Source organism: Erithacus rubecula (genome assembly GCF_903797595.1).
Source record: "Erithacus rubecula genome assembly, chromosome: 10".
NCBI classification, from domain to species: domain Eukaryota; kingdom Metazoa; phylum Chordata; class Aves; order Passeriformes; family Muscicapidae; genus Erithacus; species Erithacus rubecula.
In genome coordinates this window covers 10,040,672-10,067,346 of record NC_136662.1, presented here as the reverse complement: position 1 = coordinate 10,067,346, position 26,675 = coordinate 10,040,672, and the positions used below count along the sequence as shown (strand labels likewise).

Sequence of the window (26,675 nt, the reverse complement as noted above, 5' to 3'; positions counted from 1 at the left end):
GATGTTTCAGCATCTTTAATGAGAAATTAAAAAACAAGTGGGGTCTTTCTGCAAGTGTTTCTGAGGTCTATAATGGGGAAGAGTTCTCTGTTAAAGTGCTGTATTAAATCTTAAGCCCAGCTACTACTGAGTACAATAACCTAGTTTGCTTTTCATACCTTCTGCAAAATTCCTTACAGCCAAAACTTTTTGTGAGAAATGATAATAAGAAGTTATCCTCCATCTTCTAAAGGAGGAGATAGAACATATTTTGATTACTGAAACTCTCACCCCACACCATTTCCTAATACACCTGCTAAAAACCACTTGAGGTGGTTATGCCATAGAGTAAAATCTGGCTTACCACCTGACTCCTGACTTGCATTCCTGTGTACGATGATTTTGCAAATGCAAAATAAATCCCCATGTTTTAAAAATAAAAGCAGTTGGAAAAAATAATGGAGAACTGATTGCAGGTGAAATATCTGAAGAGGAAAACCTGATCTTGCTTTTAATGGAAGAGCATTTATTATTCATAAGCCTTTCCTCTAAAAGATATGCTACATTGCAATTAGATCTACTCACACAAAGCCTCCTTATTATCCCAGGCCATGAGCACCCTGCTCCCATGGCAGAGCAGACACAGGATTCCTGCTGGGATGCAGGGAAGGGAAGCCAGGGGCCAAGCAGGTGCTGCTGTCCCAGCTGGGCTCATGGATAGATCAGTGCAGCTGTGCTACTCTGCAGTATGGGACACATTCAGTGCTGGATGATCTGGCAGCCCCTACCTTTTCCAAGCCCTGCTGGGGAACAGGGTGCTGAGAGCAGTCACACACCCCAGGTTTAAGCCCACTGCCTCTGTGGCACAGCTGAGCACAGAGGTCACTCCATCACTGCCAAAGCCCAGGCTGCTTGCTTCCTGCCTCTGCATCAGCCATAAATGTGAATTCAGGTCACAAAATGTGCAGGACTGTGCCAGTCTATTCAGAACCACCTCCAACAGCACCCAAAGCAGATACTTTAGAAAAGGGTATGGGACACACAGAATTCCCCCAGTACAGTCCCAGCTTTTATCTGCTGCACTCAGGGACTTGCTATGTAGTGAATCTTAAACACTGAATCATTCAGTGGATCACTTTATTTGATGTTATCTACAGATCCTGTACTCACTCTGTGTGTCAGTACTGAGAGGTCACAGCTGCTGAAGGAGCAAGTTGGGCATTTGATATCAAGGACATGGGAGAGATGGATTCAGGGAAAAGAATGTTAGTTGGCTATTTGTGAGACCTTGTTTAGAAGAAAAACAATGGAAATGATCCTCATAATCCTAATTGGGGTCCAAGGATGATCTGTGTGATATGGGTGTCTTCTATCACAATGTATCTCATCTGAGAATACCTTTCAGTCTAGTCCCAGTAAGAGCATTTCTTTGACTTTCTATAGAGATTACTCATTTCCTTCTCCCTTCCACCTGTCCTTCCCACCATGAGGGAAAGACTTATGGCCTGTATTCACAATCTTGCATGAAGCTTACTAAAAGTTTATTTTAAAATGGATGCAATTGAATTAGCTCAGATCCTTACCTACACAGACACTTTAGAATCCATTTATCTGAAATTACTTCCCTACTTTAGTGGAACAGAAAGAAACCACTTAAACTGAGGATATTTTTGATCCAGAGGAGTTTAAAATCAGTTCTAGAGATGACTTAAGCTGGTGAAACCTAAGGACAAAATAAGAGTTTTTTCAGCATCTCTGGGAAAAATTCGTTGAAAGGAGAAATTGTTCTGTAAAGGGCAAAAGATCTGTATAGATCCAAGCCAGTTGAGGAAACCAGTTTCAGAGAATTTGATTACTACTAAAAGGAAAACAATAATTAATGTTTTATAAATTAAACAGGCTTTCTCTCGAGCACTGACTGGGATGTCTGCATGAAATTATATTTCAGAACTTCCCATTACCATTGGGAAAAACCAACAGGAAAAGAAATGAAAGAATGAAAACCAAACAGCTACACAATCTGTATAAAATAAAAGTGCAAAAGTGACATTAAACCCCTTGATTTTTAGTCATCCAGACACAGATACAGCAGACATAGAACAGAAAATCATTTCATTCTGTGCAGTTCAGATCATGTTACATTGCTGCAAAGCCATCAAAAGTGCAGCTCTATTAGCAATAACAAATGAAATTAATCTAGAGCAATAAAAACATTTCCTTGTCAATCCTATTTTTTTTTTGTAGACAAATGTTGCCCTGTAATTTGCACCATTACTTAGTGTTCATATGGAAGAAGCCTCCCAGACAATTTTCTTCAAACTCTGAACTTTCAGACTCAAAATTTTTTCAAACTTTATCTGTCCACAAGAAAGAAAAGTTTGAATCATTTTAATACAACTTAAAAAAAAAAAAAAAAAGTAAATGCAACTAATAAATCCAAGGAACATAGTGAGTCTATAAAAAAAGAACATCCTCCTGCTTCAGCTTCCAGAGATGCTAACTTTGATGTGCATTAAAAAATCCCAACCAAACCAAAATATTGAGCTGGCTTTTTTTTTTTTTTTTTTTTTTTTTTTTTTGGTGAAACATAGCAAACAAATGACTAATCGCAGCAGTCACTGTAGCTGTGTAAAAAGGATGGTCACACTGAATCTAATTTCAATGTCAAAGTGAATTGTGGGAATGAAACCACTCCAGTCATCCCATGGAGTGACACAAAGCTGATATTCACAGGATCGACAGCTGCTGTGTCTATGGTGGGACTGACAGATAAAGGGGCTGAGCATCTACCAGAATGTCACAATATACCACAGAACAATATGACACACAGACCACCTGCTCCTCAGCCATTCCAACACACGTGCTGCAATGGTGCCCTGCACGCCTGGCAGAGCAGGTAAGGGGCTGATTTTCAGCCAATTTCCTGGTGCCTGTAATAGAGGCCACCAAGGCTTCCTTCCATGGCAGGGACTAACCAGCCATGCAGCTCAGCCCAGCGCTCAGCAATGCAAACTGCACTGCTGGATGCAGCTCACACCTCACTCCATGCAACGCCAGCACCTCATGCAGCGGCTGCAGTGCGACAGCTCCTGTCTCAATGAACACCTGAAGGGACACAGACGCCTGGACAAACAAAAGTTACTTTAAACTGTAAGAGACCAATGTAGAACCCTTTGGAAGCCCTCTCACCTTGAGAAGGCTCCTAGCAGAAAAGAAGAACTGAGAATACAAGATAGGTCGAGCTTAATTCTGCCTCAACTGTGTTTGTATGACAAGGGAGAGAGATGTTTCAATTTTAAATCATCTAAGCCCAAAATAATAAGTACAAACAAACTCATGGTTAGCCTTTTCCCAGACTGGTATTGCAACACCCAAAGTCTTCTTTTGGCAACTCCTCCTGCATGTGAAATGAATGTTTCTTAGCAAGCTGCATGAAGTTAAAAACATGAACATTCTTTCAATGGCAGAAGCTCCACACTATGAGAATGTTTGAACAGAAGATCTTAGGATCTTAATCACAGTTCCTTTTAACATTTTAAAGAAAGCAGCAGTACCTGTAAGACGGAAGCTCCGCTGTGCAGGAACTGCAGCCCGGCGTCAGCAGAGTCGATGCCTCCAGTGGCCAGGACGGGAAAGGCCGGCAGGGCGCGGGCGATGGCGGACACGGCGCGCAGGGCGATGGGCCGGATGGCATTCCCTGCAGAAACCAGGATTGTCAGGGCATCCCCCATCCTGCTTGGGCAGGATGGCATTCCCTGCAGAGACCAGGAATGTCAGGGCATTCCCCACCCTGCTCAGCCTCACACCCCTGCTGCAGCACCATCGGCAGCTGACGCCTCATCCTGAGTTTATATTCACCTATAAACTGACACCAGGGCGGTTTCAAGAGGTATCAACAGTTGTGCAGCAAATTATGCACGAGGCTGGAATACAGAGAATGGCTAAAACATCTGGATAAACAGTGCAAAGCCAGCTTGAACATTTCAGCTGATGCTCAGAACAAAGACCAACAATGTCTGAGACAGAAAGCAATACTTTACATACAGTACACTGTAGATAAAGTGATCTGTGTTTCTACACAAGAATCAGGTTGATTTTTTTAATCTAAACGTTGTCCCCAGTATGAGCAAACATCTCATTTATTTATGTTCAACTAAAAATGGTTTAAGAGTGACATTTCACTGCACTTGGCATTTCATATTTTATTTGTTTCCCCTTCTGGATGTTTGTAGATTCAGATGATTATTTAAGTAAGCCCTCTCTAACAATTAATATGATATCCAAATTCTCAAAAGAAAAAGTATATTCATTTATGGGAGTATCTCCAAAACTGGAGCTCATATTTCAAATGGTACACAGAGGTTGAGTCAGACAACCCCCTGCTATATTTAGAGGATTATGATTAAAGTCTGAATACACTGTGTCTGCAATGTATCTGTTTTGACTACATTCTACTGATGGTATGTAAATATTAAAAATATGCCTACAGATGCTGCTCAATAAATGATGGACAGCATAGATAGATGACACTTCCAGTTATTTTTTAGGCTAGTTAGGATTTATTTGGATAACCCCCACATTATTAAAATTTCTACTTAATTTAGAGAAGCTTTAGTATAATTTGATGCCATCATTGGGCAGCAATAGTGTAAGAGAGGACACATCACTCCCAGAGGACCTGTATGGCTGTGGCTGCCAGGAAGATTTTTCCCTCTCAATACTGAATGAGGTAACAGCAACTAAACTTTATGCACATGAAAGGGACAGCCTAACCCAATACACACTACTGATATGTTTTCAGGATAACAAGAGCCTGATAGGCAAAAATGTGAAATCTCACCAAAAGTACTTTAAAGTATCTAAGATCCCAAGTGAACAGATCACTGAAGGGATCTGGAGTGGAGCAGGAACTTTCTCTAGGACACAAGGGATTATTTCCCATTGTTTGGTCTGGATTGATTGTAATGTGTTCAAAAGGAACAGAACAATTCTTTACAAGAGGATGACTGCTTAGTGTCCAAAGAGCAAATATTATGACATAATTAATGGTCCAGCCTTAGAGAAATGCTTGAGGGAAAAGAAATGGATAGCATGCTGTTTGCTCAGACAGATTTAAAAATAAAGCCTTTTGGAAGGCATACAGGCCAAAACATACACCACACAGCCAAAACCACTGAAGGTAATCTCATCAAAAACAGTAGGTCAGGAAATTCTTCAAATACTCAGTTTTTGAAATTGAAGCTAGAAATAAGTATCAGACTTGCTACATTGCTTTCAGGCTGACACAGCTCCAAAATCTCATGGTAGCTGTTTTTTAGAAAGGTGAAAACACAGACACTGGGAATTCTGAAATCATGTGGTTATAGGGAAATTTTTTCCCCAATCTGCTTTGATGCATGAAGGTTCATACATTTCTAACCCAGTGTAACTCTTAAGAGTTTGCTTTCGTTTCAAGATTTGTAGACCCTTGGCCTTAAAGATATCTTGTAGCAAAGAGTTCCACAAGAAAATATTTCCAGAATATAATTAGCCCCCCTCTCACTTAAATGACTGTCTCTGTACATGGTCAGTACAGGAAAAGGACCAACAGCTTATTTAGGTACAATAGGTAATCAGAAGGGCCTTCATTCAGCCCAAAGAAATCAGGTATATGATTCAATGAGGTCTAGCAGAATTAGCAATGAGACTCAGAATTTATTACAGAATATAGGTACCTTTTAGTATCAGCTGAATTTGATATTCATAATATGAGTTATTACTTACATTTGGTGATTAGTAAATTAGTGATAAATTGGTATGATTGCAAAAGTATTTCATTCATTTATAATTCACCCAAATGAATTTAAAAACATTTCAGAAGTGCTTCTGATGAGAGTAAATAAATGGATGTAATGACAATCAGAGGGTTCACTAAGGTCTCACCATTCATCCCAGCATTTTTTTATTAGTCTATGTCATATGGAACAGGCACAACATAAGCTGCAGCCATTCTTTACATTTTCCATCTACAGTTCAGAAGCTTCCCCCTCTCAAACAAAAGCTGCTGGGCTGGAATACAATGTGATTTGCTTGTCATGGAGATCCTACTGCCTAATGAAACAATCTACCAGATTAAAGAAAAAAAAAGAATGCAAACAATAGAAACAATAGTAATGCCAAGCTATTAAAAAATAAGGCAATTAAAAAAATAAAAATAAAAAGGAAATGAACACTCAATTTGACTAACAGTCTCTATTTTCCTGCATTTCATACAAGTATACAGGAAGGTAATAAATTCCATTATAGAGATTTGTGGAGAAGGAGTTTTTAAAAGGTTGAAATAAAGGAGATTTAATGCCAAATTTTAAAGGATCTGTAAGTAGTAGTGGGAATTTGCAGAACGTTTTCTGATAAATCCAATGGTATTTAAGAAGCTGAGGTCAAAATCCAGCATGCATTTGAAAGACAGCTCACATACTAAAAGATAAGCATCTACTACATACTCTGACACGTTGGGATCTGTAATTCCACCAGTTAAGCACTGTAGCTGAGGAAACTGCTGATATGGTGCTCTCCTGATGGAAGTGCTACAGCTGCTACCAGATGCTAGATGTGGCTATCATTTACCTTGCTGTAAAATAATGAGATTTAATAAACAAAGTCCATTTATCAAGACCTCAGGCAGGCGAGTGAGATATAAAAATGAAAGGCAGAAAAACCTCGTGGAGATGACATGCTACTCTGAGTAGAAAGCTACTCTTTCAAATCTCATTCATTATGGAAGAAATATTTGCTATTTTAGAAAGACATAAACAATGAAACAATTGTAAGATATGAAAGTCCCTGACCTTTTTCTTGCCTTAAAACAAAGATCTTTGACTTTCTCTACCTTTTTTCTTTCTTTTTTTTTTTTTTTTAATAAAAGGTAAGATTTTCTGACTATCAATCAAGGAAATCCAATAGTGAAAACACAACATGAAGGAGAAGCAGAACATGCATCAATCAAATGTCTCTCCCTCATCAGCACAGGTAGGCAGAGCTGCTCTTGTCCACTGAGGATAGCAGGCTGATGACAAACATCAAAGATAACATGCCCACTTATTTGTTTGCTAATTTTTTCTTAGGAACTAAAAATCCCTTTACTAATGCCAGCAGAATCATGTTTTATTATGACTTCATAAATACTAGGAGTCCTGAGAGAACTTGACCCTGTCAAACACCAAAAATCCTCACCAGGCTGAGGTTTGAGAGCCAAACCTTCTTCAAGAAGCCTGGTGTCAAGTCCCAAGAACCCAGCAGCTTTGGGAATTCCTAGCAGAAACAATTCAGATTTTCTGATCACAGAGATTCACCAATGGGAGAAAAATAATCTCAGACATCTCAAATACTGGGCTACATTCTTACTTGCAAAATATTGGACCAACTTGATGGTTTAAAGTTTTCAGTGCATATGTGCAGCAGCTCTAATGAGGCCTTTTAGTAAAGATGATCCAGGTCCATTAAAAAACAGCCAACAGAGTCAATTCAGACTGAGACTGAATCTTTAAATAGCCTCAATGGTCTTTATCAAACTCTCTATGAACAACAGAAACAGACTTTAAAGGAAAGGAAAATCTCATATCTTTGGCTAGTAGATCAACTCAAACCAAATTTTTGTATCTATGGATACTAGATGGAATAAAAATCAATTTGGGTCAATTCTCTCCACTCTGTGTATTTTCAAGTAAAATTATTTTTTAATATGCATTATATTATATTACAAATTTGATATTTAAACCACTGAGCCTAAATATTACGCAGAAGCAGCAGCTGATACCTAATTTTTTGCTAATAAGTCATCGTTAAAGTCTGTGTTGCTAGAAACTGTAAGAAACATCACCTTTCCTCCCTCTATAAACTCCTTCTTGGAAGAAAACTGACTGAAGAAAACAGTATCTCCCAGACTGTTAAAATTAATCATGCTAATGACAAAAGAACCCAATGACAGCCAGTAACAAACTTGAGTGAAAAGCATTATACAAGGAAATTGGTGTGGAAAAGTCCAGGCACTGCAGATATCAATCCAATGCTTCAGAAAGTAAGTAGGTATGAAAGTCTGGAGATCAGGAAAAAAGCCCAGAAAACATAATTCTTTAAGACATTTTCTGCTTATTGTACATGGCAATCAAAGGTATTTGCAAACAGTCCAGGGAAACGTGCAGGTTGCACACAAAGCATTGGCATCACATTCCTTCTGACTGCAATTATTCTGCTCGTTCTTTCTTTCTGCCACCTGTAGGTGGCCACCATAAGCTACACTTATCAAATAACTCATTAGCAGGGTTTTCAGTACTGTCATATCCAGATAATTAGCAATTTATTTAAATAACCAATTTCTGTGGAAATAATTGCCATGGAATGCCCCGAACCTACTTTTTATAAACTATAATAAAAGTGTTAAGATAATCCCTGACATTTGCAAATGCCATTAGTTCACCTTTCCTTTTGATAGTGCTATGGCATTATGTTTAAACAATTACCTGATAACGTGGCAGTTTAATGAAACAGTGTAGCAGACACATCCTTCAAAATGACCAGAGAATGCATTTATATGCAGAGGAAAACCCAATGAGCAGACGTGTTTAGAGAGAAATACTACCCACAGTTGTTATGAAGTCTGCAAATGGGACACACAATATTTAGAGCACTAAAAAATGCAGGAAGTTCCCAGAAAGCAATAGCAGGATGGATGTTGCACAGCTCAGCAACTCTCAAGATCCAGAGATGACTCTTCTCACTGCTCCCCACCTAATCCCCTGCCTGGTCAGTCATTCAGCCCATTATTGCTCATTAATAGCCATTTGCCAAAATCACTGACAATAATGTACTGTTTACTCAGGCTCTGGCTATTTCTAACCAAGAATTTTAGTTATTCATGAACCAATGGAGAATTTGAGGGGATAGTTCTTTTATGGAATATCTCACATCAGTCAGCCTGCCCCTCCAAACCAATGGCTGCCCCAAGTTTCATGTCATTCAAAACTTGTGATGGGCAATGCACCAACTCTACCAAGTCAATGGCAAAGGAGGTTCTGCTGACTACAGAGAATTCAGGATTTTGTCACAAGAGTTCAGATTAAAGTTAATGATTCTGCAGATTTGAAATAACTTCTTTCTAACTCTGCTATAGCAGTCTTTTGAAACCATATCCACTGACAGGATTTTTTTCAGCATATTGTGACTATCTTGATACACTGAGTGTGTGTCAATAGTTCTTCTGATAACTATTGGCTCTTCCTCTAAATTTCAAAGCTTACCTCAGATGTGATTCTGTTTCTGATACATACAGAATTGAACCCAATCTGAGTGGAAAAAAGAGGCAGTAATTTTGCTTCATATTTCCTTTAAAAAATTGTAGTCAAATAGAAAAAAAAAATCTTGAACTTCCATAATCACTGAGAAAAATTAGTGTTCTTTTTAGGATTTAATTTTACCATTTTTGAATTAATACAAATAATTATTTATGCTTTTTCAGCTAAAGATTCATAAAATCACCAGAGTTCTCATGCAATAAATGTTTAGTACTCATCAGAGAATTCTCTCAATTAAAAAAGGCTAGAATCAGAGAAAGAGAGAGGGAAAAATTAAATTTTTCTTATCTGTAAATATTATTTATCCATGGAGACCTGGGGGAATTTTCCCTCATATCAAACTTCAGTAGGAAAAACCAAGAGGACAGATACAAATTGTTTTGTGAATGCTGCAAGAAGTGGTTAAACATTTCCTAACAAAGCCACTCTCTCACTGAAAACTACAGATTCACTCAAAGTCGATACTTCTGGTCTTCAGCATGAAACCCAGCAAAGCATTTTCTGCTGCAATTCATCAAACGTTCATTATTTTATTTCACTCGTGGTTTCTGCTTGGAGCTGGGAATTGTCTGCCAGAATGCTTTCCATGTTCTCTGGGGGGCTCAGGGCTCTTTCTGTGCCTTGAGTGCTCTTTCTGCCCACCATGACCTGGAGCCTGAGCCAGCTGCCCCAGTGCTGCGGCTGGTCCTGCAGTGGAAATTCTGGAACCTTCTGCACTGAAACCTGGCCAGGACAAACCTTGCCTGCTACCCACTGCTAATCAGTCAAACAAATAACGATACAACAGGCATGCAAAGGTAATAAAACAGTGCTAAAAACCAGGGTAGGCTCCTGACATAATGCAAGGAAAAGGACACGTGACTAAGACCAGCATGAGAGCCAACAAAAAGCTCATTTAGAAAATATTGTCCAGTTACCAGACAAGATCACTGCAGCCATCACAAAGGGACAAATGAGTTCCTGCCGAATTCCTGCCCTCAAAAGATGTGAGTACTTCACTTTATCATGGGGTAGGTCTTGCTGCCCTTTTTTTCCAATGCAGAGACTGACATTTAACCTGAAGTGTGGTAGAAATGGTTCTGGCTATTTGCAGAGCTGTTCACAGGCAGCCTGGCCTCTGTCAGTGCTGCCTTTGTTTGAGCAGGTTTTAACCTCCATAACAAGCACCAGGGTCATCATGACCTGGAGCAGGAACCAGGACGTGTGCCCACGTGTCTGTGCCAGGGCTGCAGCACACCCACAATTCTCACCACAAAAAGGCAATTTAGTACCAGCAGAGACACACTGGGAGAGACGTGACTGCCTGCTGAGCAGGGAATTGAGGTTCCTGCAATGTATTTAAAAAGCCAGAATTACTGAAAAATGCATTACAACAACTTTTCAGGTCATTTACAAAACCTGACTCCTACCTTGTGCTGTTTAATAAGCAGTTTTCTAAGAAGTCCATCGTGGAAAGGGAAGCAGAAGTTCAGAAACTATGGCAAACTAAAGAAACCAGGTCTAGAGAATGAGAAAACTCTGATGAACTATTTCTTTCTTGCTTGACATAACCCAAATTAAACATTGTCCTATTTTGAGGTTTATCTATTTTATTGTCTATTGTCTATTTAATCTCTCATCCAATTGCTGTTACCCAGTAAAAAACAATTTTATGTACCAATATATTTAGACCTATTTATAGATACATAGATATATATTAAAAATATGTCACAAACACAATTTTTTTTGTGAAGCAAGACTCAATTAGTGTAGAAAACACTGTATTTGCCTGTGCATTAGTGTCTACATACACATCTACCATATTATTATTATTACATATCCATATAATCTGTGTGAGTATATATATAAACGCACACTCAGTGCATGCATTTCCATATTCACATATACATAAAACAGTGGATGACACGTCCCCTGATAAAACCTGTTATTTCAACACTTCAAGTGAAAAGTGTTAAAATAAATGGCTCATCACATACAATGTGTTAAAATAAATGTTTATTTCAACACTGTGTGTATCATAGCCATTTATTTCAACACTTCCCATTTCTCAAGACTCACACAACCAAGAGTAGGGGAACTGATAGCTGTACCTAAGGTAGCTGAAGCACACAGCCCTACTCTGCTTGCCATAGGATGAGTAGGAAGTTACTTGACACTTTTTTTCCTCCCAGCAATAAATGGAAACTACCTACCTTGGCTGCTCATGGGGATCTGCATGTGTCTGTACGCTGGTGGGCTGTGTCATCATTTGGAAAGAAGGGCCATACTGAGAGATTTGGGAAGCAGGCTGCTGCTACCAGGGTAGGGTTGGAAAAAGAAGAAACATGGGAGCTTCTGGGAATTTCCCTTTGCTGTTTCTGATTCTGACACAAAAGCATCTGGGCAGACAAAGACTTATGGGATCAAGAGCAAAACCTAGAGCTGTTCATACTGAGGGCTGGATGGAACGTGATTTTTGCAGGACCAGCTATAATCTGGTGATCAAATTATGAATTAGAGAACATCTGGGTTCTCCCTTTGCCTGCAGAAAACAGCTATTGTGGGATTCTTCAGCTCAAGACTTGCCTTATTAATAATACAGAACCTGATGGGTCTTTGGAGCAGCAATCTTACAGCTTTAGAGTGTTTCCAAAGTAAAAATACAGCCATTGAGGGCTTCCTCTTGGTGCACTGGTTAGTGTCAGCAGCTGAACTCACTGCTACAAGCTGAACTCAGACATTCCATTACAGGCCAGTGTTGGCTAGCATCATTTTCTTTCTCTGCTCCCATTTTCTGGTGGCTCCTGGAGCCAGAGGGCACTGTGCCTTTATAGATCTGTCTCTAAGGGACAGAGGCAGGATGAGGATGCAGAAATGTTAATAATGCACAAAACCTCCACAAACCTTGAGTTCTCTCTGAGCAATATTTATCACTAACTTGTCTGTAATGTTTTCTTACAGCTTTCCTCCTTTGAAAAACTTTAAAAGCGTGATTAGAGATTGTCTAGGCCCTAGCAAGACAGTGTGGCCTTAAGAAGATAAACACTTGGAGGGACATTCTCTTTTCTTTTTCTTGTACTTTTTCTTCTCTGAAATTGCAGATGTGTTAGCTGGAATGGACAGAGCACAAACCCCCAAAACAAACCAATGAAAGGTCACTGAAGACTCTGCAGCCAGCATGCCCTATCACAAGACTGTTTTGCACCCAGACAATGAAAAATTAAGACCACAGTTTCATCAGCTCATAAATAAATTCACTGCCTCAAGCCAAGCCATTTCACAGTTCTAGTTGGCTATATTCAAACATGTCTCTTCTTGTAAAATTATTTTCCCCCATGTCACTTTTGTCAGATAAAACAATACAACTATTTTGTAGTAGAATAGTCTACAATGCAATTAAAATTTTTCAGAAAAGACCCACAATTTTTTCAGCCTTTCACTTTCTTCAGATGTGATTAGTTCCAGAAAGAGCAGGTATCATCACTCCTTTGTAGGCACTGTGAGATTGGTCCTCAGAAGTTGGCAACACATAATAAAAGTGCTTTATTCATAAACATCAATCAGTTTCAAGAATGGCAGTTGCTCAGAGAATGGAAATATTCAGCTAATAACTACTGTAGACATTAAAACACTGTATGACAGATATGTAGAGCTCATTACACAAGAACGCTTTCTTATAATTGTGGTTTTATAACTAGGTACATATGTTTCTAAATATTTAGTTCCTTACACTTCAATTTTCATTTTTTTAGGGCAGATATTAAAAAAAGTTTCTTCACCCAGAGGCTGGATGGGCACTGGAACAGCTCCCCAGGGCAGTGGTCACAGCACCAGCCTGGCAGAGTTCACAAGCATTTGGAAAATACCCTTGGGCACAGGGTGACTCCTGGGGTGTCCTGGGCAGGGCCAGGAGCTGGACTCGATGATCCATGAGGGTCCCTTCCAACTCAGAACATTCTGTGACTTCTTTTTTTAAATTAAATTTACAGGACAACCCTTAGTTTTCCATGAATGAAAGAGACTCCCAACACAGAGGTTATACCATGGATTTAGTTGAGGTCTTAGATGTGCATGGATGACAATTTTAAATTTTGTTTTCTTTATGTTCTCATTGATAACCTTAACAATTATGGGAAATTTCATGTAGTTTCTTTAGCTGAGAACGTACTGAAAGCTGAGGACTAAGTGCTGTAATGGAAAGCAAAATAATTGCTTGTCCATGCTGTGTAAACTATTTGTGGAATAAAGGAAAACCCCAAACCCTATTTGCAGAGGCCTTTACTAGCTCTGGATATATTACTGAGGGTTGGTAATTAAAACATGGTTATATCAGACCTGCTTGTGACAGTCACACAACTCAGTGCTGATTTCAAGGAGAAATTATACACCCATATCATAACTCTGCTTTCTGCATTAATAAAAAATAACAGCATTAATAAGCCTAAATATTCATTTGTTTGATGTATTCAGAGCAACAGAAGGGGGTGCAAGGGAATTTAGTGTATTGCTCTGCCAGATCACTTTAATTATCCAATGAGGGAAGCTCAGAGGGTGAGTAAGGGACTTAATTGATGTACTTACTCATCCCCTCAGCTTCCACTGAAGAAAAATGGTAGCAACACAACTCCTAAACTGCATTTGTTGGCCTTCAGTGATCAAAGTAAAGGCCAATTAACAGAAAGCCAGGGGCCCACAAAGCGTTTGTTGATTTTAAGATACTGATCAGAACACACACTGCTACTGCTAAACACACACCAGCAGTATCTGGCACTTACACACTGCCTTCTAGGAGAGGATGCCCAAATGCTACACAAAAATGCAATATTTTAATCTCCCAGAATAAAAAGACTGCAAGGGGAGGCCTGGAAATGTGTGTAAAGAGAGCAATTCCACCTGAGCAGAAGAGGCAGGAGCTGGCCCTGCTGGTCACAAATCCCTCACCCCTTGTCCCAGAATGTTCTCTTACCCTCTTCTCTGAAAATGTTTGTAATTTAAAGGATAACTTGCTGCAAGTATGCTCTGTAAATCAACTCAAGCAGTCTCCTCTCAGGAGTGAATCACACACTAATGCCAAGCACCTTATTCTGTGTTTTCATGGATGAAGTGTTGTGCCCATCCTCACCACAGCCCCAAGCATGGAAATACAGGAGTTCACATAACCATACAGAACTGCAGCTGGCCATTGCTCTCACCCATAAAGAAAATATTTTCTCCTTCCTTCCTGCCTTTCTCTAACCTAAAAGAAAACATATTTGACTCACTTTGGGCAAAACTGTGTTGCTTCCATGTTTTTCTTGGTCATGTAGAATTCTTAGGAATTCTGAGGGTTGTTTTAGGCAATCAGTGTACATAGCAAAAAGAAGATATCCCATTTGCATGAGCTATCACTGACATAATACTGTGTATGGAAAACTCAAAGAGGAACACTCACAAAAGCATAAGTGTTCTGTGTGAAAATCTAACACATCTGTTCAGCACTGAAAAGCCTGCATTTAAGTCCAAAGCACTAGAAATCCAAGACAAGTGCATTTTTGGAATCAAAACAAATGATGGTAATTTAAGAAAATACTATGAAGCACACAAAAGCTGTACAATGCCATATGCTGCACAATGCATCAGGTAATCAATTTAATGTATATGCCAAGCTTACTAGAAGCCCCAATTGGCTTAAGTTCTTTACTCAGAAATTCAGAAAGTAAACTAAAAGCATTACAAACATGGTGCTCTTACAATTAGGAAAAAAGTGGATTTTTCTCTTTACCTACAGAATACACAAAAAAATGTATCTCCTAAATTACCTCCCAAAATGAATACATGTCCAAGCTTCACTTTTGATCAATAGCTTTCATAGACCCACAGGTTTAGGACATGGTTTGTTCTACAGTTTAAAAGATAAATGTGATTTTAAAATTATTTTATGCTCAATGTTTACTTCTGGCTTGTAGGTTTGAAATCATGTAGGTTTTATGCTGTCATTTGTGATTCTATACACAATGCACTACTGAAGATGTCATCAAACACAGATGTATAACCAACCTTGCAAGTACTGTGGTCCTAAATCAAATATGAATCCACAGTTACAGTATTAAAAATACAGCAGAAATCCCTAATTCAAGTGGACAGTATCACCTATAAAGCCAAAATAAATGGTGTAGGATAATAGTTTCCAGACTTGGGTTACAGTGTCAATGCAGAGACTTGAGCTGTGCTAACTCACCAAGCTTGATCTTGCTTGCCAGAGCATGCTTGTCAATATTTAGCTCCCAGGGAGCATGTCATGAATCTTGACAAAAACTAGCATAAATACAAAATACTATAGCAGCTGCTGTGATCCTTTTCCTAACACTGAGATTAAATTGCTGAAATTTGTTCTGAGCTTTTAAAACCAGAAGATGTGTGCCATATACCTACTGTAACAAGAAAGTGAGAAACAGCATTGAGGGATTGCAATGCTGCTATTAGGGCTTTTAAAATACATAAAAAACACCAGTGCTTACATTACCTGATTGGAAGATATTTTAATGCCAAGCTTAAAAATACAACTGCAAACAACCTCTCTGTTATACCAATAAATAAGTATAGCAATAAATCAGAATGTCTACTAAATCATAGTAGACTTTTTCCTAACATTTCTTGAGAAAGTAAAGTGCCACCAGATCCTCCTTGGAATTCTGAATTTTTCAAATCCCACCTTCAGTAGGTTCTGAAGAAACTTCTACTTTTTCCCACCCTGAAACAGTGGGACACTGCTCAACAGATCTCCCTTGGCTCTCACTTAACCCAAAAACAGTGGCTCAACCCCTGACTACCAGTGTCTTCTGGGATTTAAAGAGAATTTTATATAAGATGGTTACATGGTGCATGTTAATAGAAAAGACAATTTCAATTACCCAGCAATGCAGAAACTGCAAATTGATCATAAATTGGAAAACTGAATTCCTACGGCAGGTTGTCTAAAAAATTTTGTGGGATACGTTTGTATATCCTGGGTGTCAGCAGGACATTTATACAGCTCATTGTATACAATGAGGTGCTTGCATAAAAAGGCACATTAAAATGCAGATTCCCTAGCTGACTACTATATATTAGATGCATTCTTTTGAAAGGTTAAAAAAAATGTTCTGATGGTTGTGAAATACATTTATAAATGCTTCTGGCAATCATTCACTAGGGGTGAAGTGATGCCCAGTGAAATACAAACCCAGGATCTATCCAGTTAAAGAAATCTGCTCTATTCTGTTTTCTGTATTTTATGTGTGAAGTTGGCATTAGGATTTATTCCTTATTCAAGCAGGATACTAAAAAATACAGAATGTTAGCAGGATTTAGGTGAATAAAGATGTATTCCCTGGTGAGTTCATAATAAATCATAGCTAACCAGTGGCAGAACTTTTCAAGGCTACATAGGAGCAGGACAGCAGCACTAGTGAGGTAAGTACATCCTTATGGTGTGACTGGTGTAAGCCAACACCTTGGGTTTAAACTTGTTCTAAGGATAATTTGTTTTTTTCCTAAACCCCATATCTGATTTGAAAAATATCCTGCAACAGGATTACTCCCAGCAAGCACACCTCCATGTAACTGTGAAACCTTCTCTTCAAGACACTTTCTGACCTGTTTCTAAAACACATCAATCAAGCACTTTGTAGGTGGTGGGAATGGTGAGAGCCTCAACATCCTCAGACATGCATAAACTGTTGAGGCCACAAGGCCACTCACACAATAGAGGAGCTGGGGTGTTTGTCAGCAGTGGTAGAAGTCAGCCAGCCTATTTTGCAAGGACAGCTGTTCCACAGACAGAAGGAAGAACAGGAAGGAATTCCAGGCTAGTGAATGTTAAAGAAGAAGTATTTTTTTCTAATTATTTGTTAGCTCATATTTTGATCTGTAGATGTAATGCCATTTTTTTTCATAAATGCAAATGTGTTTATTCTTTACATGAGAATATGCCCTCCACAGGGCTCTACAGACAATATATGCCACTTGGTGGCTAGAGCAAATCAACATGCAAAGTAATACTGAAAAAAATGAACATGCTTGAGACAGAACAGACCAGGTCAAAGTCAGGAGTTTAACCTCTGCTGATACAATTGTTACTCAGAATTGTTTACAAATTCTACCAGAATCTTGTTTTGGTTTTGGGGCTTTTTTGAGGAGGGGGAGATTATAATTAGAGCTTCTGCTCTGAGTGACAGGTACAGTTTATAATTTCCACAGAAGGCACTTGTACCATTGATCACTCTTAAGTACCACCTGTACCACAAACCCTGCTGTTGATTCAGGTAGGGAGTAACAAGTCAGCAGGAAGGATAATTATGGGCCCTGCACGATGAGCAACAGGGAGCTTGTAACATCAACATGAAATCACATGAATTGGGACCCTGTTTCCTTTGTCAGGTATTTCCTCTGCCTCCTACACTGAAGCTCCCTAAACTCCCATAACAAGCATGCAGGTTTTAATACATCATATACATACAGTGCACCAAAGCTCTGTGGACTTACAAGCCTACTTGAGCACCACCACCTGGAACCAACTGTGCTCCAGCCCATGGCCACATGCCTGCCCACTTCTTCTGGAATGACAGAATGCCATCCCACCTGTGCCATCACCTGCACCCTGAGAGAGGAAAGCTTGGCCCAGCTCTAAGTCAGTGATCACCAGAGAAAAGTCAGCAGTCAGAGAGACTCCTCCAGCCAGTACTGGGACAGCACAAGGCACACAGCTCTCTCAGTTCAGACACACTTTTGTAGTCAGGAGTAGCCTTTCAGTTGTATGAAAGGCTGGAGGGTTGCCATCACAGCCTCTAGACCTCATTCAAGCATCATCTTGAAGAAAAAAAGAAATTTCAAAAGAAATTTTGACTTCATCGCGACTATCCATGGAGAGAGTGACCAAGACTGAGACCTGCTGAGACTTAATGGCAAACAAACCTAGCAGTAGACTTCACCACAATTTTTCTTGATTTTTAATATTTTAATTAATGTCCATTTGAAAATTTTGATAGTATCTTCATTCCTGTGCTAGAATAAACTGAAAGGTACTTAAATGCCAAGTACTTTCCAAATAAATAATTCATAGGATACTGAAAGTAGTCAAATGACTTCTGAAATTATTTATAGCAATCTTCTTACAACAGAAATATTTCAGTTCTAAACACAATAATCTCCAAAAGACATGACACAAAAATACTCTGAGAGATATTTTTTTTTCTTGGTGTTTCTTTGCTTAAAATTAGAAGAGGTGACCATAAGAGAAAGACACCTCTTCCCCAGACCTGACAGACACAGAAAGACAATCAGCTTGTGCTGAGAGAGTCACCACCACTGGGTTTGATCTTGCTGATATTACCAGAAGGAAAAAATGTCTGTTCCTGACTGACTTACACCTCCTTATCAGGGCATAATTTACCTGTGGTACATTCACCTATACCCATTACTGTAATCAGGTTTAAAGCCCCTGCTCTGCCAACCTGCTTTGAAACACTCTGACATCTTTTTTACCCTCTCCATTCATTTCTATTCTTTGTTAATCAGACTGTGTCTTCAAGATGCTAACTATAAAAGCACTCATTACTTAATCATGTTAATCTAAATCATTATATGAACAGATTTCCCATTTTATCTGCCTGCACCCAGAATAAACCTTCATGTTCTTTTCCCATGCTCTTTCCCCCAATCTATACTACAGTGATTTTCTCTAATTTTTTCTCATATGATCTGAGAAAATTTTAAGATTTTATATTAATTGGTTTTTTTACATGTGCCATTGGTAGCCATGAGTAAGACTCGATAGCTTAACTATTATCTGTTTATTAAAAACCCCAATCAACTGTGAAATGAATTATTTCAACTGTACACATTCTCTATGAGCTATGATACAAACAGTAAATCCAGAGTGTTCAACAGCAGCAGTTGAGAGATTAACCTAATTACAGGCTATTAAACCAGGAGAATACAGCCAATTGCATTTCCAGCAGCCTGCACAGAACAGCAACAGTTAATGATGATTTGATGGTTTCCTAGGACTTTGGAACAAATACTTGGCTTTTAGTCTGGGAGCAATGCTGGACATTCCTGTCTGATGCTTGGGGGATTCAGCCAACTAACAGATACATTTGGTGCAGAATCTCATTCCAGTCATGCCCTCCCTTCCTAATTTCCCTTTTCACTGTTTTGTCGTCTTTGCCTGTTCCTCAGGGAACCGAGTGATTGATAGCCTAATCCAATGACTGTATTACAGCTGCCTCAACTTGGACTCTTTTCCTTATCATTAGCAGTTAGCCTATGGTTAAATTCACAGCTCACTGCTTGGTACAGCCCCTGAGATTTAAGGGTCTGGCCTTTAGAAAATATTTAACATAAAATTGAAATCTTGACATACTGAGAATTCAGTTCTCTGCAAGGCTTCTTTAATTAATCCAATGCACTGTACCATTGTTCTATATGAGGCTCTGACATGCTGAACTGTTACTGAAGCTCACAGAGATGTGTAATTCTAAATTAAACACTCACTTACATGTACCTACACTGCATTTGTTTCCCAAGTACATGTGCATGAATGTGAAAATTTAAATCCAATCTCTAACAATAATAAACTACAAACCAATTACACTTAAGGAGTGAAGATTCTTCACTCATTTCAAGATCAGAATGAGCTTTTTTCAAAGTAAGAGGAGGAGAAAACAGAGCTTTGTTCAAATGCTCTGTGTAATGACTCCTCCTTCATTCTTTCTCCAGGACTCATTTAATCTTTTGGTGAATGAAATCAATTATGATAGTTTTTAATCAACTACAAATAGCACCTGCACTAAAAGTGTAAAGTGTTTTCTTTGTGGGAATGAAATTGGCTAGAAAATATTAAAAATAGGGAAAAAATGCTTAGTTCTCTGACCTTATCTAGAGAATAATACTTATTTTTAAATAGCTATAGGAAGGATGTAGACCTTGATCTATGCTGTAAACCTTTGCCCTACTTCCAGTCAGTCGATGAGCTGCAAGCCTCTATGAAAATGGCAGCTGAGTCCCAGATGAAAAATTATGCATCTCATAAACTGCTATTCTGCTGAAATGTCAAGCTATGGCAGGGCTGTACCTCAAACTCAGCACTTGGCATTTTCCTTCTGTCTGCTTTGTTGCCATGAAGCAAACATGAACAGTGAGGATTTGTGTAGGGCAGGTAGCAGGCGAGCTCCCTGTCAAAAATCTATTATTAGGGCTCTGATCTCTCCTGCACAGACCAGTGATGGCAGAACACTAAGAGAAATCAGACTGCTGCAAGGACACGACAGAAAACAGAGGACTCTTTGTGAATCCTGACATAATATATGCAAATAAGGGCTTTTAATGGCTGAGCTACATTGAACAGGAATAATAAAACAAAATTAAAATTGTACTACGGCATATATTTGTTTTTCACCCCTTTCCACACTGTTTTATAAATATATGTTAATGTAAATAGTCTTTAACTCTTGGTAAATATTTATACTAAACAGGAGTGCCTATGCATACATACATTTTGTTTTGTTTCTAGTGATGGGCAGCCTTTCATTCATTTCTATTGACCAAATTCCACACTGCACTGTCACTGACAGAACTGTGATGAGTAAAGTGAATGCTCTTGGTTGGTTTTTTCACTTTTCTTTTAATGATGTGTCATCGAATTAAAATTAAAAGGCAGCCCTTATTATTATAGCTTCAACTTTTTCTCTTTCAATATAATTCATACATTTCAGATTAGAATATATGCCTCTATTAAAAATGTCAATATACATTTTAATTTAATAACTCCCAAAAAGCATTCCCTTAAATGTCACAATTGCTCTTGGACAGTGTTTTTCTGTAAAAACAGACAGCTCCACTAACTTCAAAAAGTAACTAAAATTAACTGTCTCTGCTGGTTTCCAATAATTGCACATTCCTGCATTTAATGACTGAATCCACCACCTAGATATCCTCCTTCTAATATCCCTTGTGGGCAGCTATGAAGTTATAACACACAGCTTCCTGAATCTTTTTTCTGGAAAACAAGCACATGTACCTGCACATGCTGCACAATAAATTTGTGCAAATATTGCCAAAGTACTACAGCATATAATAAATGGACAAAGCAATAACAGCACACAGACATGAGGTATTTGAACTGCTACTGTAAAATACTGCAATACTTCTGAAACAAAGCATTAAAAGAATACACAGTGAGAGTACCGTAGAGAGATTTGCTTTTAACCTAAGTTTTTTGCTAAGTCCAGTGTACAGTTTTATAAATTTACCCCCTAAGGATTTGGCTTCCAGACAAAAACAAAGAAACAAACAGATGACAAAGAACAAAAACCATGGAAATTCGAGCAGAAGCTCTGCTCTATTTTGCCTGCAATAGATATCCCATTGTGCTGCAATGTGATGTGCTTTATAAAACACATCTGGAATATGGAAGCACAGTATGAAAGCTCATGTAAAAAACTTTTTTTTTTTTTTTAAATTTTAAAATACATTTCAAGGAAAAAAATCTTACAGAAGCATGCAGCTGCTGACAGCATATTAACATTTCTCTGAGAAACCTGGCAACTTATTCTGGTATCTATAAAATGCTACAACAAGTATTTTTAAAATAATTTATACTTATACAAACTAAAACATCTCTTTCAGAGCCAGAGGTCATTATTCCTTGTGAGGATAACAACCCCACCATTAGCCTCTTTTTAATAAACAAATACCTTGCAAATACTCTGCCCATGAATAGGAAGAATTCATGATCAAATCTCATATATTCTACATTCTCAAACCTGAAATACTGCTAGATCCATTCTAAAAGCTTCTTAATGGAAATCAAACTGTCTCTAATGCTGCAAACACATATGACAGTTATACAGCTTGAAAAATGCTATGTTAATTTTAGTATTTTTTCTTCCACCAGAAGGGCTGATTTCCTTAACCATATTTTCTATAGACTACATTAGGACAACTACACTTTTTGAGTAATGGGCAGCTCCTATAGATTAATTTTAAAAAGTGGATGAAGACTGGGGAATCTCTAAACACAATATCCTCTCAGATAACAGGGCCACAAAAATCTGCAGGGTTACCATAGCCTTTGGACTCATCTGATGCTCCACAGTGCAAACTGGAAATTAATTTTCTTTAGAAAACAAAAATATATCAAAATTAAAGTGAAATTTTTCCTGAAATTTTTTTTTTTTTTTTCGTGACCAGGATAGAGGTAAAAGAATAAAAACCTGAGATATTTTACAATGCTCAATATTTACAGGGTAAACTTGGAATCCAGGGGGCCCAGCTATGACCTGGGCTGACACCTGGGATTTAAACCTGGCTCTCCCAAGTCAGGCTCATGTGCAGGTCAGCAGGCTGTGCTAGTATGAGTGTGTATCCTGTGAGAGCTGTTTCACTTGTATTAATAATTCAATATTTGCAGGGAAGTGGAGAAGAGAGAGACTAATCCTACAGTCTAGTAGTCAAACATCCACCTGGGATACTGGGATCCCTCCCTGTCAAACCACCCAAGAACAGGAGGGTAGGAAGGAGGAAACAGGGATGCCTCTTGCAGCATTGTGATTTTCAGCTGACCAAATTAGAAGGTCACTGCCCGAGCACTGGCTCACAAGAAAACACTGACTGTGACAACTCAAAACTAAATGGGGGTTTCAAAGTAATCCCAGTAAATCTCTCCCTTCTTCGAACAATTACTAAAAAAACCATTAAAAAAAAAAAAAAAAAGACAAAAGTCTGTTCTCAAAACATCTCAGGATCTGGCAGTGATGTTAATAAACTTTTTTTCTTACTATTTTTGTGTATGTTAGATAAATCATAGGAAACTACCTATCATCTAGTAATTTAAGAGGAACTATAAAAAAAAAGTCCTGTTTCAAAGTCTCTCATTTAGAAAAATTAAGAATGAACCTCCTGCATACAGCTGCTTCTGCATGAGGCAGACAGGAAGAGAAGGGATGAAGAGGCCAAGGAGAAATGTTATATGGAAAATAATTTTTCAGTACATGGCCACATAGGAGAACATATTTGAACACTGGAGGACAGGGAGGTCTGTCAGTCAAGATGTCAGGGCACTAACACATCTCTGTTATTTGCTCTTTGTTGGAAACTTACATCAAACTCAGAGGAGGGAGTTGTCACTCACCTGGAGAGGGCAACCTGCACTGCCCTAGCCAACTGTGGACACAGTGAATTTATAAATTCCTGGAGAACATTGGTCCTTTAAGAGACTGACTTCTTGTCCCATGACCTGGTCACTGCCAGGGCCAGCAGACAGACACAGGGGCTGGACAATGATGAGAGTCACCAGTGTTGAGTCATTTCAGACACCTGAGGGCATCTTGGGCTGGGGCTGGGGCCAGCCCCACCTCACCCACGGTCACACAGCACTGTCAGTGGGACACCCTGAAGGACAGGACCCCCTGCCTCACTCACTGTACCTCTGAGCCATGTGAGCATCACTGCTAGTCCACAATCTATGCACATGGAAGAATCCAGAAAGCCTGACCCAGCTTGGCTGTGTGCTGTATCTGCCCTAGGTTTGTGCACAACTGAACAATGAACCAGCTGTGCTTTGGGAAAACATGCTGAAAATGAACCAGACTTATTGCTTCTATAATAGTGCTGTCTTTCACTGCAAAAATTAATTCTCTCTTGAGAGGAATTATTTGGAAAAAAACAGCAAAAACGTACTGACTCTATCAGATAATAAAACCAAACAAATTTACGCACATCAAAATAGAAACCCAAAACGTTGTGCTGCAGAGCCACTTTCATGCCAGGACCACAGAGCACTTCCCAGCCAGCCTGTAGGCATGTAAGTGGTGTTCCTGCCATTCCTCAGACAGGAGAAATGGAGCACAGAAAGGTCAAGTGCCTGGCTGCAGGCCACACGTCTGCGCTGTGGCACAGCCAGAACACAACTGTGGCCACCCTGCCCCTTGCTCTGACAAGATGACACACTCTCCCAGCTCCTGTCCTCCTGCAAGCATGAGAGCTCTCCTGATCTGAAACTGCTTTCCTGCTTTTGGGAATCTGTATACTGCCATACCACTGAGCAGGAAGCATTGCAACATGCTGCTGAGCTATTGACTTTATTGGCTCCATGGCTTTCTACTGTGCAAGGAGTTGTGGGACTGGGACCCAGTGATGACCCTTTCAAAACAATAAATTGACAGCACTTCCAGTATTTGAAATACTTTTTAAATAAGCAGATTTGCATTATAGGTAATGGTGCATCCTAAAATTTTCTCTCCCCCCTTTTTTACGTAAAAAAACTGCAGGAAAAAAAAAATTATACTTGTACACATATGCATCTATATATAAATAAAATAAAGAAAGAACTTTCCCTCAGTTCCTTTTAGTATTATAAACCACAGAAGTGCTGGTACATCCTCACTTACAGCTGGGCATGCAGGTACCATTGTAATTTACACTACATATGTGTTTCAAATTTGTGACATAGACACACTTCTCACAATGCAGCCATTTTATAGATTTTTATCAGGCAAAATTATGGTAGGAAGGAATATTCAGAAATTGCAACTTAAATGAGAAAATGTGAATGGTGTTACTTATATAAAATACTACTGCAATAGTTCTTTTATTAATTTTTAATGCACAGCACCACTGTGACCTCCTTTATTCTTTTCCTGTCAACATGGCAGGCTAGAGAAATTGAAATGGGCTGGAGCTGTTCTTTTCTTGTTCCCCTCTTCCTCCCATTTTGCATAATATTAAAATATAACATCTTATTGGACTGTCACTGTGAAACCATTATGTGATAGGCATAATGATTTTTTCTGATTGTTATCACTTTCTTACTTTTCAGCATTCTCTAAAAAATTCCAAATTCTATGTAGTTATCTAAGGCAATAACGCAATTTGCCGCTGAACACACTCATCTGAATTAAAGTTTGTTTAAAAGTCATCTTTTGCTACATTTCCTATGGCTCTCTAAGGATAACACCAGCCACATAAAATAAAGCATATTTTTGCCTGTCTGGTCTCCTCTGATTACATTTTTGGGGTGAGGTTGTAGATGGGTCCAATAGAATAACATTTGACTCAACTGGGAGGATGCTATTACTTCTTTTATGTATATTTACTGCTCCCTCTATCACCAAGGAGACTAATCTCCATACCAGTAAAGCCAAGAAACTCACAGTATTGTCTTTGCAGGGCCAAGTTTGTGTTGTCACAGCAACAGAGTTCACAGGGTCAATAGATTTATACATTAGTGTGCACCGGCACTGAACTGGAGTGTAAAAGTTTTGCAGCTGGTTTGAAAATTAAACTGTGAAGCAGGACTTGAAAATACAGGCTACACAAGATATTCTTGTATATCTTCAGAACTAGGCTACAAAAATATGCATATATTTGCCTAATACTGTCTATCATTTTTACCACTGTGGGAGGAGGAGGAAGTAACCTCTCTGGAAAAGGTGCACTTAGTGGGAAGGAGGGAGGAAGGCTGGAGACTGGGCTATGAAACATACACTGCATTTGGATTGTTGATATTTCCCCCTGCGATGCCCTTTCATTAGCCTCTGTCTAACGTGGGGCCTGACAATTGTGACAGGATGAAAAATTTGAGGAAAAGCGAGGGTCACGAGGGAAGAGATTTCCTTCCCTCTCCAGTGACCCTATCACAGTATTCTGATGCAGTGCTTTACCATTAAGGAAAGGGCAACCCAAGAGCCTTCACACTTAATCTGTTCCATCTGTCATGACTTAGAAACATTGACCAGCAGTGAGCTTTAAGGACTCGGTGCGACTGCAGACATGATATTCCAGCCCACTACAAGGACCTCCTGATGTTTTGAAAGCCTCCAAGGAAGTACCATGCATCAAAAAGGGCAACACCTACCTGACATGCCACCATATGTGGTCCTCAGCCCTCGACCAACTGCTGGCCAAGGTGTGCTGTCTGCTTTCAGTCCCATCAGTCCTGACACAGTGTTGGTGGCTGTAACACCATCTGCGCCACCTGTGAAAGGAAAGGTCAGTTGCTTTTTGTTAAATCGTGTATAAGAACAAGAGAGGATAAAATACAAAATAACGAAAAACACCTGTGAAATCTGAAATAACTAGGAATTCAAATAAACAGCTGGAGAGCAAAAGCAACAAAACTGCAAGGGGATGATGCATAGAAAGGTCCTTATGACTGATCCTGGGCTAATAAATTTAGCACTGGCTTCAAGGCAGGCTGCATCAGCTGAAAGAGCTGTAAGGGCTCTAAGACAGCATGTGGAAATGTGGGGGCTGACAGGCAGATCTCTGCCCTTCAGCTGTGGGGGACAGAACCTGCTACAGCAGCTGTTCAGCACCTGAAGGGACCCCAAAACTGTGGCCACCTCCTCCAAGCTTCTGTGCAGCAAGAGA

At 39.1% G+C, this 26,675-nt stretch overlaps 1 protein-coding gene across 1 annotated transcript in view; it reads right to left on the bottom strand.

The window, feature by feature from the left end:
• Positions 1-26,675, bottom strand: part of DPYD (dihydropyrimidine dehydrogenase) — a 320,908-nt gene that overhangs the window by 59,162 nt on the left and 235,071 nt on the right. The window contains exons 18-19 of the mRNA XM_079314282.1: positions 26,161-26,280; positions 3,534-3,676 (exon numbers count right to left, since the gene is read on the bottom strand). Of these exons, the coding sequence (XP_079170408.1) occupies positions 3,534-3,676; positions 26,161-26,280 (263 nt within the window). The remainder of the gene's footprint in view (positions 1-3,533; positions 3,677-26,160; positions 26,281-26,675) is intronic.